Source organism: Coregonus lavaretus (genome assembly GCF_964263955.1).
Source record: "Coregonus lavaretus genome assembly, chromosome: 21".
Lineage (NCBI taxonomy): Eukaryota > Metazoa > Chordata > Actinopteri > Salmoniformes > Salmonidae > Coregonus > Coregonus lavaretus.
The window spans coordinates 25487279-25505433 of NC_140008.1; the positions used below are offsets into that span (position 1 = coordinate 25487279).

The 18155-nt window shown below is 43.9% G+C and overlaps 1 protein-coding gene across 1 annotated transcript in view; it reads right to left on the reverse strand.

Annotated features, from left to right (window-relative positions):
• Positions 1–944: 944 nt before the first annotated feature.
• The window catches only part of LOC311148884 (phospholipid-transporting ATPase IF-like), a 50079-nt gene continuing 32868 nt past the window's right edge, over positions 945–18155 (reverse strand). The window contains exons 19-30 of the mRNA XM_084185896.1: positions 16740–16943; positions 16075–16228; positions 14845–14947; positions 14596–14741; positions 14429–14488; positions 13956–14083; positions 13677–13815; positions 12734–12799; positions 12446–12549; positions 11985–12150; positions 3680–3816; positions 945–1187 (exon numbers count right to left, since the gene is read on the reverse strand). Coding sequence (XP_084042022.1) covers positions 1106–1187; positions 3680–3816; positions 11985–12150; positions 12446–12549; positions 12734–12799; positions 13677–13815; positions 13956–14083; positions 14429–14488; positions 14596–14741; positions 14845–14947; positions 16075–16228; positions 16740–16943 — 1489 coding nt within the window. The 3' untranslated portion in view covers positions 945–1105. The remainder of the gene's footprint in view (positions 1188–3679; positions 3817–11984; positions 12151–12445; positions 12550–12733; positions 12800–13676; positions 13816–13955; positions 14084–14428; positions 14489–14595; positions 14742–14844; positions 14948–16074; positions 16229–16739; positions 16944–18155) is intronic.

The following is an 18155-nucleotide window of genomic DNA, read 5'->3' on the forward strand; positions in this document are numbered from 1 at the left end:
AAGTTTTAATGACTCAACCTAAGTATGTAAACTTCCGACTTCAACTGTTCTTCATCAGACATGCCAGAGTGACCAATGCTGACCTTGATAAATCGTGCCAGATATGCTTACAAATATTGGTACCATGCAAATAAATATAAACCTCCACTGACTACTTGGACATTTCAAAGTGTCTCCCACTTCGAGCTGATGAGAGGTAACTGCTACAAATAGTAACCAAATAAAATCCCACGATTTTATATTAACTCGGCCATATTCTAATAAATCTGTGTGTGCTGATGATGTGCATAAATCAGTCATTGATAGCAAGTTTAAAACGGTTGTCTCAATGACCCTCTAGACTCGACTCTGGCATTTCCATTATTGTGGGCCAAAGGCCCCAAAAGATAGAGGATACAGAGAGCTCATGCAGTTCTGTTCAGTCAGTGAGGCGATGGAAATAAATACACAAACAAATATGAAGAAGTGGTTAGTAACAGAGGGGGAAATACACAGCAACAAAAACATGATTTCAATTAGCAATGATTAGGAAAATAAAAACAATGTGTGGGATTTTAAACAAGAACTAGATGTGCAAGCCATATTTGATTTCATCATGTTGACAGCTATTTAATATCTTTCATTGGGAGCTATTATATGGACATTCTCCTGTCGACATGTCTGAACGAACGTACCGCTAACAATCTGTGCAGAAAAGGCATATTTTAGGGACAGTTTCCAAAAAAAGCAACAGACTTGAGACCTGATCATCCAACTGCTTTCACATTTTCATACCTTAAAATCAGGTTGTAAAAATGGAGGATATGGCTATAACAAGGCCCACCTAATTTCCTCAGGAAATAGACCTTCCAGATAGTCAGGTGAAGCAGCAGCAGCACTGACCTACAGGCGCAAAGAAGTAGACCATGTTCTTTCACTCAAGTCTGACAAATTCTTTCGTCTTTAGTACCGTCTTATTCCCTTTTATTATTTACAGAAACAACAGATGCCAATGTAGCATCTCTCTCAAAGTGGTGGTGCAAAGCCTCATGGCTGGTCAGCCCTGGGCCATTCGGGGAGTAGTCCCTCTCCGTGTGGCAGGGCGGCACTACTGCTCTCTGCTACCTTAGCAATGAGTGGCCTCCATGGGTTCGAGCGTCAAGATGCTCCGGTCGTTGGAATAGAAGGGGTCCGAGTCGCTCCATGATCTAAAAGCATCAACGACAGAGGAGTGAGGGGTGGGGGAGGATGACTAAGCTGAAAACCTGCCTCTGGAGTGCTTCCATCTGTCTCTGTCCTGCCTAAAGACCCTTTATTTACTGTTGGATGGGACGGCCATCTTGCCATTGCATGGTACAGTAGGGGGATAGCACAGGAGTAGTTGAAGACTTTATCTGTATTGATATGAGGAGGCCCTGCCATGGAACTGAAACCTTGTCATCCTGCTCATCTTCCACTGGCTTCCTGCCCTGTCTCCTGACTCGTTTCCTGCCCTGTCGCCTGACTCGTTTCCTGCCCTAAACTTCAACTACAGGGGTAGTAGCACAAGCAAACAGTCAAACTCAAAAAGGAGGAGAGAATAGGGTGAGTACAGCGAGGGTTAGTACAGGATTAGTACATGGATGACACAAACAGTCAACGTCCCCCTTCTCTCTGAGTAATGTCACTATATGCATAATACATCTTATGCATAACCAGGTATACTAAATACTGTTTCTTTGAATGATATGATGCTCAGTTCTTGGCTGTACAATTATGTGACCAATTTACACTGAATATCTACTGCTAATACAAAAATTGTATCATAATATAATAATATATCGAAGACATCTTGAATATATATTTGCATATTTATAGTAAAGAAAATATCAAAGAGCCCTTGAAAAGAGGGCTCAACTCTCTTACCTTCAGGAAAGGCACAAGGCCCTTCCCTATCTATCAAAGCCTGTATGAACTAACATCGCCACCAGGGGGAATAGTAAGGACTTTATTCAGACTCCAGTAGAATCTAATATAATCTAAATAATATTGTTCATCAATATACCCATTTTATTATCTTTGGATCACAAGTGTCAACAATACCGTATACGTGCTAAATGGATTAAGTATTTCAGACAAAGACAACCGTTTTAAGATCTTGTATGTACATGATGCTTTTGGACTTAAAAAATAAGTATTTCTTGATAAATGTGTATGTTGGTGTGATGTCTAGTGGTACTCCCACTTGATATCAAGCTATTAGTCCATTGTCTATGGCGATCTATCAGAACAGAAAACCAGGCAAGCAGCAGAATATTAGATTGAATAGTGACGTCAAGGTGATAACAGCTGCATATGAATAACGTAGATGGGGGAAGTTGATTTATCTAGATTTTAGACACAGAGCGGCAACGACGAGAGAGGTTCAGACAAAGTGCAGCAAAGCTGGAGGAGGAGGAGTAACGTTATAGAAAAGATCAGGAGACACGTTAACACATAACGTCTGGTTACTCAGCATACAAAATACCAAAGGCAGCCCCATGCAACAAGACAGTTCTCTTCTCAAAAGCAGCTATAAGGCTTCAAGTACTTCACTGTATAAAATAAATAGCAAAAAGACTATTCTCATTTTGAGACTACAGTTTTCCAGTACATCTCTCTGTCAGGGAGTGTGGTCCCCATGTTTCAGCTGTGGCACACAGACCCCAAACACTGCAGCATGTCAAAACATTCAGTAACAGTACAAGGTACGGTACAGTAGGGCTGATGTATTCCCTGCCAGGCTGCCAGTCAGCGAGCATGGGCCATGGTGGGGTCTCTCTCTCCCCCTGTGCAGTGGCAGTATCCTAGCATTAAGGCCGGAACAAGTCTCAGTCTAACTTTGATTATTTTCTTTCGGAGTGCTCATCTCACCTCACAGTGTTGGGACAGTGAGGGTGTGAAGTAGATGTGTGGGCAGACAAGGAAGGGGCTGAGAAAGCATTACACTGGCATCATGCTGTCATTGTCCATAGATACACACATGCAGTATAACAAACTTTGGCAAGTCCGAGACTAAGAGTACAAGGAGAAAGCAGAACGAGAATGCTACATTTTTAACAATATTCAAATAAATATACCTCGGTTAGCATACTCTTGAATAGATCTTTCAGCATAAATACACTGTCATAGATCAATATAGACTTGGACTCTGAACCTGGGCTTCGCCTACACTGTGAAACACAAACACACTGACTCGGCAGGCTTTGGAAAAGTTAAAAGAAGCACAAAACTTCAGACAGAAGACGAGGTTGATCAGACACAAAGATAGGTGACAAAAAGCCCCCGGGTGAAAGAAGACTTGAAAAGAAATGCATACGAGTACAGACTTGGAAGGACAGATTACATAGACACATGGCTACATTGGTGAGCATGTTGTCCCACTGAATATAGAAGAGAAATAGACGAAGGACTCCATGAAGCCATGAAGTTGATCATAGCATACAAGATAAATATGTCTCCCTTAAAGGCCATTTAAGATTCAGGATCCAGATACTAGTCTCCCTCCCTACAAACCTTTGTCCGTCACTGGGCTGCCTGTCCTACCAGTAAGACCGTAGTCTAGTCTACCTCTCTCTCTCTACTAGGCTCTCACTACTCCTGGGGAGCAGTGGGCTCATCCTGCTCCAGCTTGTAGGAGATGCGCCTGCAGCAGCAGAGGCTACAGAGGGTGGGGTCACACCTGTTGGAGTTGGCAGGGTCGCAGCGGCCCATCACTTGCTCCACCATCCGGCCCAGCCGGGTGCACCCGTTCTCCCCCTCTGAGAAGCAACTCATGGAGTCCACGCAGCCGATGCCCTGGTAGTTAGTCTCAATAAGCTGCAGAGAGAGAGGATAGAGACAGAGAGAGAAGATAGATACAGAGAGAGAAGATAGATACAGAGAGAGAGAGAGAAACAGAGGAAGGGGAGCCAGAGGGGTGGCAGAGCACAAGAGAATTTTAGAATCAGAACACACAGGTCACCCCAATATCCACAAGAAAACAGCCCAATGACTGTCCAGGGAGCCGGGAGGGGATTTTGGGGATTCGGAGCTCTTCAAAACAATAAGGGGTGGGTGATTATGTACAAGGTATCAGGCAAAATGTACATGGCCAAGCTGGGGAGGTGAAAATCAATCAAATAAAAACTAAAATCAATACATTTAAAAGCGGTAAACGATGCAGTATTTTCCAAGGCAAGTCTGTCCTTGTCCCTGGCCTGGCCAAGCCTTGAAGCCATGTAATCAAATCACACAGGAGTTACAGGCAGTTGCCATGCCAGTCTGATGTGTGCTTAAAATCATATTCTCACGTTAATCTCAGTCAGCTCAGTTCCACATAACAATGATAAATAACAGTGATTCACTCGCAATCAAAGACAATCTACGGCTGCAAATGAATGGCAAAGGCAGAAAATTCAGTGAATATAAAATGCATAGCATTAAGTGGAGGAAATAATCGACTTTGATCTCGTACAGCCAATTCTTGATTTTCCTGAGTAAGCACTCACTGCGCAGAGCACCGCTAAAGAGGCAGACCTGAACACATCCCAAGACTATCGACACTGGTTTGGGGTTACAACGCTCAATTCCCTCCTCTGCCCACCACTCAGAAACTACAGCAGAAATAGTGGTAAAAAGAGTGAGAACAAAATAGGTATTAGGCTACACTGCCATGGATGTATAATTCTACTGTATCCTACATTAAACACTGTGTCCTCCAAATTCTACTCTATCAAAAACTGATGAGCAAGGCAAGCCAGTTTCAGGTGATATGGATATTCTTCTCATCAAGACTGATTACATAAACATCCTTCATGTTGTTTCCACCTTGACCTGCAGTTAGGGGACCACTAACATGGTTGGAGGTGGTGATGATGATTGACAGTTAAAGTAACTAAGTATGTTAAAAAGCAGCTTTTCTGTGTTTGAATGGTGTGAGCGTCCCCATTAACAGGTGTGATGGTATACCGGTCAATACAAATATTCATGACAAGTAAACAGCTGATTGGCCAGCTCAGCCAATAAGACAAAAACATAACATCATCCTCTATGAGGAAATAGCAAGAATTTTCTAAAACAGTCTGTTTGAGATACAAGTTTGCTGTGAAGTTTTCAAATTAGTTTTTCTAAAATGTATGCTTTGGCCACAAATACGAGTATAGGATGAGTCATCAACATTATTTGGGCATGAGTTAACAGATTATGAAAAAAGTTAGTATTTAAAAGTGACACTGTACAGTGGGGAAAAAATTATTTAGTCAGCCACCAATTGTGCAAGTTCTCCCACTTAAAAAGATGAGAGAGGCCTGTAATTTTCATCATAGGTACACGTCAACTATGACAGACAAAATGAGAAAAAAAAATCCAGAAAATCACATTGTAGGATTTTTTATGAATTTATTTGCAAATTATGGTGGAAAATATGTATTTGGTTAATAACAAAAGTTTCTCAATACTTTGTTATATACCCTTTGTTGGCAATGAAACAGGTCAAACGTTTTCTGTAAGTCTTCACAAGGTTTTCACACACTGTTGCTGGTATTTTGGCCCATTCCTCTATGCAGATCTCCTCTAGAGCAGTGATGTTTTGGGGCTGTCGCTGGGCAACACGGACTTTCAACTCCCTCCAAAGATTTTCTATGGGGTTGAGATCTGGAGACTGGCTAGGCCACTCCAGGACCTTGAAATGCTTCTTACGAAGCCACTCCTTCGTTGCCCGGGCGGTGTGTTTGGGATCATTGTCATGCTGAAAGACCCAGCCACGTTTCATCTTCAATGCCCTTGCTGATGGAAGGAGGTTTTCACTCAAATTCTCACGATACATGGCCCCATTCATTCTTTCCTTTACACGGATCAGTCGTCCTGGTCCCTTTGCAGAAAAACAGCCCCAAAGCATTATGTTTCCACCCCCATGCTTCACAGTAGGTATGGTGTTCTTTGGATGCAACTCAGCATTCTTTGTCCTCCAAACACAACGAGTTGAGTTTTTACCAAAAAGTTATATTTTGGTTTCATCTGACCATATGACATTCTCCCAATCCTCTTCTGGATCATCCAAATGCACTCTAGCAAACTTCAGACGGGCCTGGACATGTACTGACTTAAGCAGGGGGACACGTCTGGCACTGCAGGATTTGAGTCCCTGGCGGCGTAGTGTGTTACTGATGGTAGGTTTTGTTACTTTGGTCCCAGCTCTCTGCAGGTCATTCACTAGGTCCCCCCGTGTGGTTCTGGGATTTTTGCTCACCGTTCTTGTGATCATTTTGACCCCACGGGGTGAGATCTTGCGTGGAGCCCCAGATCGAGGGAGATTATCAGTGGTCTTGTATGTCTTCCATTTCCTAATAATTGCTCCCACAGTTGATTTCTTCAAACCAAGCTGCTTACCTATTGCAGATTCAGTCTTCCCAGCCTGGTGCAGGTCTACAATTTTGTTTCTGGTGTCCTTTGACAGCTCTTTGGTCTTAGCCATAGTGGAGTTTGGAATGTGACTGTTTGAGGTTGTGGACAGGTGTCTTTTATACTGATAACAAGTTCAAACAGGTGCCATTAATACAGGTAACGAGTGGAGGACAGAGGAGCCTCTTAAAGAAGAAGTTACAGGTCTGTGAGAGCCAGAAATCTTGCTTGTTTGTAGGTGACCAAATACTTATTTTCCACCATAATTTGCAAATAAATTCATTAAAAAATCCTACAATGTGATTTTCTGGATTATTTTTTCTCAATTTGTCTGTCATAGTTGACGTGTACCTATGATGAAAATTACAGGCCTCTCTCATCTTTTTAAGTGGGAGAACTTGCACAATTGGTGGCTGACTAAATACTTTTTTCCCCCACTGTAGGTGATAATTTCCTACGTGATTTACCAGTCCTGTAATTTAACGTCTAGGATAATGCGTCGGCACAAACGGGAAACTCGCACGCGTCACACCCAACTGCACAACGGTCAGCCAACTAGACCCATCAACAACATAGAAGACATCAAGACCCCAAGAACATTTAGAACCCAAGAACATCAAGAAAATCTGGAATAAATATGATGAATTTGACTAAGGTGATATTGGTAACAAATTAGATACATTTGATCTATTAACAATCATAATTTTTGTTATTAATGAGTAACCTTGATTTTATTAACTTAAGTCAGGGATGAGGTATATGAAGTTAAATGATGGGGACCCCCCCCCCCAAAAGAAAAATGCGTACATAAAGCCATTTTTAAAAAACAAGCCAAATTAAAAATAATAGCACAATCAATTTGACATATACTGGTAGGATTATGATATATTAAAATGAAAAATATGTAGAAAAACATTGTTTGTTTGATATAATGACTCAGTCTTTTGCTCGTTTAAAGGCATTTAGGCTAATAAAACATGCATACACATAATTGCTTACATACACAGACAGACAGGTGAAAAATGACACGAGTCATGATTAAGTAAGGTTGGGTGTTGTTATCACAAGGCACAATGCTGAATATTTCACAAATTAAAAGCATTATATTTGGGACAAATCATTCACTAAACCTCAACTAAATCATGCAATGAATAATGTGGAAATTGAACAAGTTGAGGAGACTAAATTGTTTGGAGGAACCCTAGATTGTAAACTGTCATTGTCAAAACATATTGATGCAACAGTAGCTAAGATGGGGAGAGGTCTGTCCATAATAAAGCGCTACTCTGCTTTCTTAACATCGCTATTAACATGGCAGGTCCTACAGGCCCTAGTTTTGTCGCACCTGGACTACTGTCCAGTCGTGTGGTCAGGTGCCACAAAGAGGGACTTAAATGTACACGAAGAGCTAACATTAATAATATGCATGCCAATCTCTCCTGGCTCAAAGTAGAGGAGAGATTGATTTCATCACTACTTGTATGTGTGAGAGGTATTGACATGTTGAATGCAGCGAGTTGTCTGTTTTAAACTACTAGCACACAGCTCAGACACCCATGCATACACCACAAGACATGCCACCAGAGGTCTCTTCACAGTCCCAAAGTCCAGAACAGACTATGGGAGGGGCAAAGTACATTTTACATTTACATTTTAGTCATTTAGCAGACGCTCTTATCCAGAGCGACTTACAGTTAGTGCATATATTTTCATACTGGCCCCCCGTGGGAAACGAACCCACAACCCTGGCGTTGCAAGCGCCATGCTCTACTAACTGAGCTACAGGGGACATTACGGGGACTTTCTACTACATAGAAATCTATTCCACATCAAGTAACTCATGCAAGCAGTAAAATATGATTTAAAAAACAGATAAAAAACAGAGCAATATGGGGATGGGTGGACAGGGTGGGCGATGGCAGTCCAGGGGAGGACCCACACACACACTGAGAAGCCTGGCCTGGCTGGGCCTGGGAAGCAGTAGGGTTACTACCTTGGCAGCAGCTAATGGGGATCCATAATAAATACAAATACTACCTAGGGGAGCATAGGGCTGGGCCTTGGGCGGGGGGAGGAGAAGCAGCTAGCAGTTGCCAATTGTCCTCCCCTCGGCTCCTGCCTTCAGCAGAGTCATATTCTGAGCTGACTGAACTCTTATCCTCTTCCATCTGGAAGCACAAAACAACCCATTAAGTCTCCTGGACAGAAGGAAACAGGAGAGAACAAGACGGAAGGAAACAGGAGAGAACAAGACAAATGAGCACAAAAACGACTCCCACATCCATAGGAGGTAATAGAGGATAGCAGCACCGATCAATTCGTGTCCAAAACAATTAGTGTGCACTAACATTTTAACTAGGAGACTGGGCACAAAGATGTTCCAAAGAACCAATGAGCCAGTTTAGTCATTTCAGGGTACTCTCAATTATGTAAATTGATCAATTGTAACTGGATGATTCAGGAATTAATTTAGAATTTGGTTTAGCAATTATTCTGCAAACATGTCAATCCAATTAGGAAATTGATCCCTTGCTTTTGGATGGAGTGGTTGTCATTTTCTCTGCTCATTGTGCATATCTTAAGAAAATAATACTATTGTTTAAGAGCATGCTGTCCAGAATATGATCCGGAGATACAGTGAATAAACTACTATGAAAATAGCATTCACCAGCTAGCAGCTTTTGCTAACTATTATTTTGGGCATCAGAGTTACTGTATTAGCAGCATACATTAAACAGCCTCAAGCTGTGCTCCACATGCCGTTATGACCGGAGCTTTATATCAGGGCTGCTGCACAATGCTGCAGTGAGGGGCTGCTCTGCCCAATGCAGAGTGCACTTGACTTTTACAGGCTAAACTAAAGTGACATGCAGTTGATAGACTCTTTGCAGGGGTGCATAACAAAATGCCTTAGACTTATCTTTCCCTCTCTTTTTTACCCTTATCTCCTAGAATGCTGGTTAGTTAGTTTGTCCTCTGCATTCAGACAAGACTTATAGGCAGCAGGGCCCCGCCTACTCTACCTAATTTTGCCCAGCTGATTCTTGGCTCTGGAGAGAGGCTGCAGAGCGATGAAGTCATCACCTATGGCGACTCGGTTGGAGTACATCTACAGAGCAGATGAAAGGAAGGAAGGGCGGAACACAGAGAAGGTCAGGTAGGAGGGAAGACGACATACACAGTAGACACGCCCAACACAGGGTCAAGCGCCCAACAACCTGCCCGCTTGACCCCATCCCCTCCTCCCTTCTCCAGACCATCTCCGGTGACCTTCTCCCCTACCTCACCTCGCTGATCAACTCATCCTTGACCGCTGGCCATGTCCCTTCCGTCTTCAAGAGAGCGAGAGTTACTCCCCTTCTCAAAAAACCAACACTCGACCCCACTGATGTCAACAACTACAGACCAGTATCCCTTCTTTCTTTTCTTTCCAAAACTATTGAGCGTGCCGTCTTTAGCCAACTCTCTTGCTATCTCTCTCAGAATGACCTTCTTGATCCAAACCAATCAGGTTTCAGGACTGGTCATTCAACTGAGACTGCTCTTCTCTGTGTCACAGAGACTCTCCGCACTGCTAAAGCTAACTCTCTCTCCTCTGCTCTTGTCCTTCTAGATCTGTCTGCTGCCTTTGATACTGTGAACCATCAGATCCTCCTCTCCACCCTCTCCGAAATGGGCATCTCCGGCGCGGCTCACTCCTGGATTGCGTCCTACCTGACCGGTCGCTCCTACCAAGTGGCGTGGCGGGAAGCTGTCTCCGCACCACGTGCTCTCACCACTGGTGTCCCCCAGGGATCGGTTTTGGGCCCTCTCCTTTTCTCCCTATACACCAAGTCACTTGGCTCTGTCATATCCTCACATGGCCTTTCCTATCATTGCTACGCTGACGATACACAACTAATCTTCTCCTTTCCCCCTTCTGATCACCAGGTGGCGAATCGCATCTCTGCATGTCTGGCAGACATATCAGTATGGATGACGGATCACCACCTCAAGCTGAACCCTGGCAAGACGGAGCTGCTCTTCCTCCCCGGGAAGGACTGCCCGTTCCATGATCTCGCCATCACGGTAGACAACTCCGCTGTGTCCTCCTCCCAGAGTGCGAAGAGCCTAGGCGTGACCCTGGACAACACCCTGTCGTTCTCCGCCAACATCAAGGCGGTGACCCGCTCCTGCAGGTTCATGCTCTACAACATTCGGAGAGTGCGACCCTGCCTTACACAGGAAGCGGCGCAGGTCCTGGTCCAGGCACTTGTCATCTCCCGTCTGGACTACTGCAACTCGCTGTTGGCTGGGCTCCCTGCCTGTGCCATTAAACCCCTACAACTCATCCAGAATGCCGCAGCCCGTCTGGTGTTCAACCTTCCCAAGTTCTCTCACGTCACCCCCCTCCTCCGCACACTCCACTGGCTTCCAATTGAAGCTCGCATCCGCTACAAGACCATGGTGCTTGCCTTTGGAGCAGTGAGGGGAACGGCACCCCTGTACCTTCAGGCTCTGATCAGTCCCTACACCCAAACGAGGACATTGCGTTCATCCACCTCTGGCCTGCTGGCTCCCCTTCCTCTGCGGAAGCACAGCTCCCCCTCAGCCCAGTCAAAACTGTTCGCTGCTCTGGCACCCCAATGGTGGAACAAGCTCCCTCACGACGCCAGGACAGCGGAGTCACTCACCACCTTCCGGAGACATTTGAAACCCCACCTCTTTAAGGAATACCTGGGATAGGCTAAAGTATTCCTTCTAACCCCCCCCCCCCCCCCCCCCCCCCCCCCCAAATTGTAAAGTGGTTATCCCACTGGCTATAGGGTGAACGCACCAATTTGTGAGTCGCTCTGGCTAAGAGCGTCTGCTAAATGACGTTAATGTGCCCTTGAGCAAGGCACTTAACCCTAATTGCTCCTGTAAGTCGCTCTGGTTAAGAGCGTCTGCTAAATGACTAAAATGTAAATGTAAATGTAATGATCATAACACACTCGTACAGTCACACGCACGTGCACGCATGGATAAACACCAGCCTGAGAAAGGAAGAAAGTCATCTCTATCACAGAGACAGGAAATGAGACTCAATCCTGAGAAAGAGAGAGCTTTTATCTTCTAAGAACCACTGAGCAGCACTTTCACACTCAACTTTCTCCATCACGGACTGGGAATGCTAGAATTGCTGACTTGACAACTATGATGCAAAAAAAGGCCAATAAGTGTAAGTAAACAAACAAAAAAAGAGGGGGTGTTAATATCAACCTTTTAAGAAAAGAGGCAATTGCGACCACAAAAATGGAACTGTTCAAGAGGCTGTTTGAAGAGGCTGTTTTCAAAAAACTGTTTGTTCAGCAATATGCTCCTACCATATGGCATCTACTGTCTAGCTCTCCCACCTATCAGACACACACAGACACGCTACAGTAGATTAAGATCTGGAACAGAGATGCACCCGCTTTGTTTGGAGCATGCCTTTGTCAGTTGCACAGTGAATTGTTGTTCTTGTGTTGTCTGTGAGGTGAGAAGCCATGCTGTGGTGTCATGCGTTTCCTGTCAGTGTATAGTTTATTACGGCAACCCGCAGCCCACCCCTTCCCCCTCCTCTCCCCTGTCCCTGGGTGTCCTACCTGAGACTTCTGGGTACTGGTGGGCTGGAGGTGCCTATAGAACACCTTCTTGATGATGTCGGGGAAAAGGCAGGCGATGATGATGATGATGATGGCGAACCAGGCGGAGCCGCTGGAGAGCAGCTGGACAAAGACAAAGTACATGTCCTGGGTGTGGAGGAAAGGCCTGGAGGGGGGCAAAGGTCACAGAGAATCACACTGTTAGCCAGCCAACATCTGTTCAGGCTTAACTAACCCTGTGAGTAGAGCCTGGAATAGAACTTCAAGCTTTTCGACTGTCTGGGATAAAACATTTAGATCATTTTAAAGTGGCTAGCATCACTGAGGTGTAATTCTAAGTAGACTGTATGCCACATGCAGTACAATTACACTTGTTGATCTTATCACATACTATATAACGAAATGCAATGTGTATTTGAGATACACAGGTTGTGTGGGAAAGAGATGGCACCTCAGCTCACCAGATGATTCCCCCATAAAACAGGGAGAAGATGAAGTAGAAAGCGATGGAGCCCCAGGTAACAAAGTGATTCATCCACGTCCAGAAGTGGGTCTCCAAGGCCAGCTGTCGACAGAGAGAAAAAACAACATGTAGTTTGGTCAGAACAGCATGTGAAAGGCCATAGGAGAGCAGAGGGGAGTGAGGTGACTGTGACAACAATATCAAAAAGTGATAGATTTCATGCAGGATTGCTTTAAGAATTATTTATGAATTGAAGAATTGCAAAAACTCAAATGACATTATTTACCTTCAATGTAACAGTGATGACCATTACTGTGAATACCAAAGTGCCAAAGGTCCAGTTTCCAAACATCTACAAGAAAAATTAAATAAAACATTTAAGAATTTTCACAGAGACAATACAATGGCTTAACATCTATCATAGGAATACTGCTTTAATAGTGATGTAGACCGAGTCATGTATTAGTAGTCACAGCTTTCCAGAAGACTAGGCCTAAGCCTTGTAAGCTAAATTGATGACAAACTTGTGGAGACACTGGAAGGAAGTTACTGACTCTGAAAGCAGTGAGTGTCTCCAACTAGCCGTCATCACTCACCCCTTGAGAAACATGGCACATCATCATAAGCATAACCAAGCAGGATGTTCATAGAGAATGGACCAATGACAGCAACAGATGTTAGGGTGGTAACGATGACAGGGGCATGCATCAACTGTAATTCAGTCAACTTTTACCAGTTGTCTGTTAGCTCTCAAAATCTGATGACATGCAGAGCATGAAAAGAGGGAGAAGAAGAAGAAAACTAAACAAAAGAAAGAAGCGAAAAAGAGCAACATGGTGAGTGCTTTTTCAACAACACCAATCTAGTAGAAAGACTGACACAGACAAAAATAATAGAGACAGAATAGAGGGAGAGGGGGCTGCTGCCCAAATAGAAAAATCACAACACAGCACAGCCTCCTGGAACAGTCTGGAACTTACTGCCATCACACTGCCTAACTTAAACTGAAAGAGCAATATTTCAAATTACTATGCACCTTGGTAAAACACCCAATCAATATTCTCAGAGATCTGCACAGAACATTCAAAATCAGGTTCAAAGTCAAGTTCCCCGTGGGGCCAAAGCCAGGTGGGGGGTGTGGATCTCCTTACCCCTTCCTCCCCCGGCAGGACCACTCCCAGAGGTACAACAGATAGTACAGTACATGTGGCCCGGCCCAGCCCCCTCACCTGTCCATTCCCCATGAGAGACGTGTCCTCCCCCATCAGGATGTAGGAACCAAAGAAGAAGACAAAGGCGTGGCAGAAGCCCAGCAGCGTCCAGTACAAAAAGGTCTTGAAGGAGAGGAGGGAGTTCCTGCTGATGTCTCTGTTGGTGTGAAAGGATACAAAGCAACATGGTTCTGTCCGTTAGCAAATGCTTGTTGTGTTTTCATGCAAATGCATCTAATGGAGGTAAAGCCTCATTCTTTATGGAAAAAATATGCAAAATATAACACCACATCCTACCTGTAGAGCACTGGCTTACTCTGCAGCACGTGCGGATGGACCTGTTGCTCAAACAGGCTGTACACCAGTATGGGCAGGGAGGTGAAACAGATGTTGTAGAGCGTCAGGTAAACGCTGTCATATAGAGTCTGGGGAAACAGGGAGGCAACAACGAGGTAGGCCAAGGTTGCCACATAACCCTGGGCCATGTACAACACAGCACACACTCACACCTGCCAATATGTTTTTTCCCCTCCGTCAACTAGGGCCTACATTTGGCTAACTCCTACTGTATATTGATGATCCACAGAGATGGACAGTTTGAGTTGATGATCCCTCAGGGGGAGATATAGCTACACGTGGTACATTCAGAACAACAGGCATGTATATCACACAGAACAAGGTACACCGATACAACACTCACAAAGCAACAGTAATAAGGGACCACAAAAAAATGAACAAATTGAACTAATGAGACATTGAAAGACACTTACTTGTTGTGAAAACAGACAGAAGAACTGGTATAAAAACTGGGGCGTAATAAAGCACACATTCTAAGAGAAGACAAAAAGGGATTTAGACCCGAGACAATCACATCTAGCTCCTGTATTGGTTTTCATTTTATAGAGCACCGCAAAGCATCCTTAAACATAGAACTCACCTTGTAAAAAAAGTACTGTACAAGGGATGCTATTCTAATGTAGTAGGAGTGGCCATGGACGAGCAGTAATTTGGAAAGGAATCTAAACCTTGCTATTGCATAGTCACTGTTTCGTACTGCTTGTCTTCCCTCCTTGCCCATGATACCTGAAAAAAAATTAAAAGGTCTGTTATTACCCACTTTGAAACTACAGGGAAAATACACTATTGAGTAATGGGTTATTGTAATTTGATGGGGTGGAGGACTTACCTATGCCAACATGGGCCTCTTGAATCATGCTGACATCATTGGCTCCATCCCCAATGGCTAAAGTGATGGGTTTCTCTGGAGACGTTTTCAGCAATCTCACCACCTGCCAAGCACAGAATTCTCATTAAGCAGCCCAAATGAGACCAGGAGCATGTCCATCGCAATTAGCCTTTACTGTAACACCAGCTACTGCAGATAAAACCACAGCACTAGCCAGATACTCTACTCTCCACAGCCATGACCACTAATACAAAACTCTGCGAAACCAAAAGATAAAACTTAAATAGCTAGCCATCTTAAGGAAGTTTTCCAGACAATTTCAGCAAGTGTCATGTAAGTACACTGTTGTAAGTGAGTTGTAAAGTGGTCTAGAGACCTTTCGCAAACACAGCGCAACAGAGTACTTGAATGTCGTTTTGCATCACAAAATGAACGGTTCCTTGAAGAACATAGTTCTGCCTATGTCGCTGTGTCGCTACGTCGACAAATCACGTTTTTGACTGCACTGGGACTTTAAACAAACCAAACATTAGAATCCCCCCAAAAGGTATTTTGTTGAGAAGTAAAACGGTAAAAACAGCTGGTAGCCATGTGCCTTTTCTCCGTGATATAGGATGACATTCTATTTTTAGCTGAAGGGAGCGAATACATTGAAGCAGCATATCAAATCGGGATAATGTTGTAGGTTACACTAGCAAGTATAAGAATATTTGCCAGGGCATATTATTTAATTATAAATCTCATTATTTCACATTGAGATGTGGGAAGCTAAAAAGGGTAGCTGTTTTGCTGTATTTTTAGCCAGGCTAATGCCAGCTAGCTACTGCTAGCAAGGGAAGACCACTCTTAGTTGGTTTTTACCACAAATGAGAAGACAAAAATAAACTCTGCTATCGCCCCGTTGTAAATGGGAGTCTAGGAAACACGGACCGGCGAGGGTATCATGTTATCAAAAGGTGCACGTTGTGATCTGTGTTTTCGGAGCGCACTGTTGTAATCATAAATAATCTACTTCAATCACATTCATTCTGCTAGCAGGTATTATGTATTACTATAAAATCTACTAATGTATTATTATTACTAATTTATGCAGGCAATTATCTTTACATTAACAATACATTTGTTCTAAATACTTGAGAGGGCATGAGAGAAATGAGAATGGTGCTGTTCACTGACTGCATTCATAAAGGAGAGCCCTAAAAGGCAGGTAGTGACGGCAAGGGGACTTGCCTTGGCCTTCTGCAGGGGCGCCATGCGGCAGCACAGCACGGCAGAGCAGTTCTTGCACACCTCCATGAAGAGCTTCTCGTGCCCCCGAAGTGCCAGAGACACGCTGGCCCCATCCACCACCAGGCCATGCTGGATCACATGGTCCTCTCTGATCCTACACACACACACACACACACACACACACACACACAGGAGAGCAGGTATAACTATACAGCCCTAGCATGGAGGTCCTCAGGACACACACACACACACACACTTGTTTTACTATCCTTGTGGGGACCAAACAATTGATTGATTCCCATTCAAAATCCTATTTCTCTAACCCCAAAAAAGCCTTTTTCCTTGTGGGGACCGGCAAAATGTCCCCACTTGTCTGAATTTTCCTTGTTTTATTATCCTTCTGGTCCCCACAAGGATAGTAAAACCACACACACACACACACACACACACACACGTCTACAGTGCATATAAATATGACGTTAAACTCTGCCTCCTATAGTTCTTTATTGCACCCAGACTTGTATATTACCCTGAATACATTAACATGCTGATGAGGGCTTGTAGACTAGTTAACCCAGGACACAACATGGACCACAGACATGGTGAGTGACTGACGTGAATGGCATGGGGAGACATGGTGGTAGATGTGAGTGACTGTGTCCTACCTCCTGGCCAGTTGTCGGAGCTGCTCGGCACACTCGTTGTCAGACTTCTGCTGCACCAGCTCCAGGATGTTCATGGTGCGGTGGAAGTGGCCGCAGGACAGGCTGACGCTGACCGCCGTCTCGTGCTTGTCCCCGGTCAGCACCCACACCTTGATCCCGGCCAGGCGAAGCGCCTCGATGGTCTCCTGGACCTTCTCCTGCAGCCTGGGGACACAGACACACACCAGTCACAGCACGTTAGCCTCCATGCCATATAAAGAACTAAAAGGTAGCCCCAAAGGTGGGTTAATTTCCGGGAAACAGAATCGCCCCGGTATGACTGAGGGGCAGGCTCTGTATGAGTGTACTGCACAATGATTGCAGAAAAGGGAATCATGTTTTTTTATGTGTGTGTGAGTCTGTTTCTTTCAGCTTCAAATGTTTTATCCCGCTACCCCAGAATGGAAACAAATGATTGATTGCACTTTTAACCTATCTGATTAGCTTTAAAAGGGCCAATCCACAGTTGGATGTAGCAACTGCAGATTGACCCTTTAATGCTGCTGCAGCTAATTGGCACACATCCATATTCCATAGGAGTGAGTTGAGATCATCCTCCTATAATAATAATAATAATAATAATAATAATAATAATAATGCCATTTAGCAGACGCTTTTATCCAAAGCGACTTACAGTCATGTGTGCATACATTTTTACGTATGGGTGGTCCCGGGGATCGAACCCACTACCCTGGCATTACAAGCGCCATGCTCTACCAATTGAGCTACAGAGGATCAGTTACTCCTGAAGTAACTATGTAGGGTGTGGCTCATCATGACTCAAACCAATCACTTAATTCTGTTTAATTGACCATTTAATTTGCTATGGATGTTGATATGATATCACAATCAATAGAGGTAACGAGGGCATCAATAAGATGTCATAGTCAGACCAGGCCATTAGTCAATCAACTAACCATGTGAACATAATTACATTAAGGAGATGGTCGGAACGAGAACCTGAGGCCCTTAGGGGGCTAACTAATGAAACCTCTGCTCTATGATATCCCATTAAAGCTGCCTGCTTACAACCAAGGCTGTTGTATTCAAGTGGTGAAGCATCTAGTTGTTTGAAAATGCCAAACATCGCCTATTATACATCCAAGAGTAAGTAAGAAGAATGTGTTAATAAGTGTAAGTAAACAAACAAGAACATCCTGTATTCAGGGTTGAATATTCAATATGGATGGTGTGTATGTATATATATATATATATATATATGCGGGGGGGGAAATACATATGGGGGATTGGAAGTGATGCAGACAATTACATTGATGGAAGTTACAATCTATCTGCAATATTAAAGCTGATCTACCCCCAAGAAAAAAAGAAGAAAAAAAAGAAAAAGAAAACAATAAATACAAAAAATGTGCAATT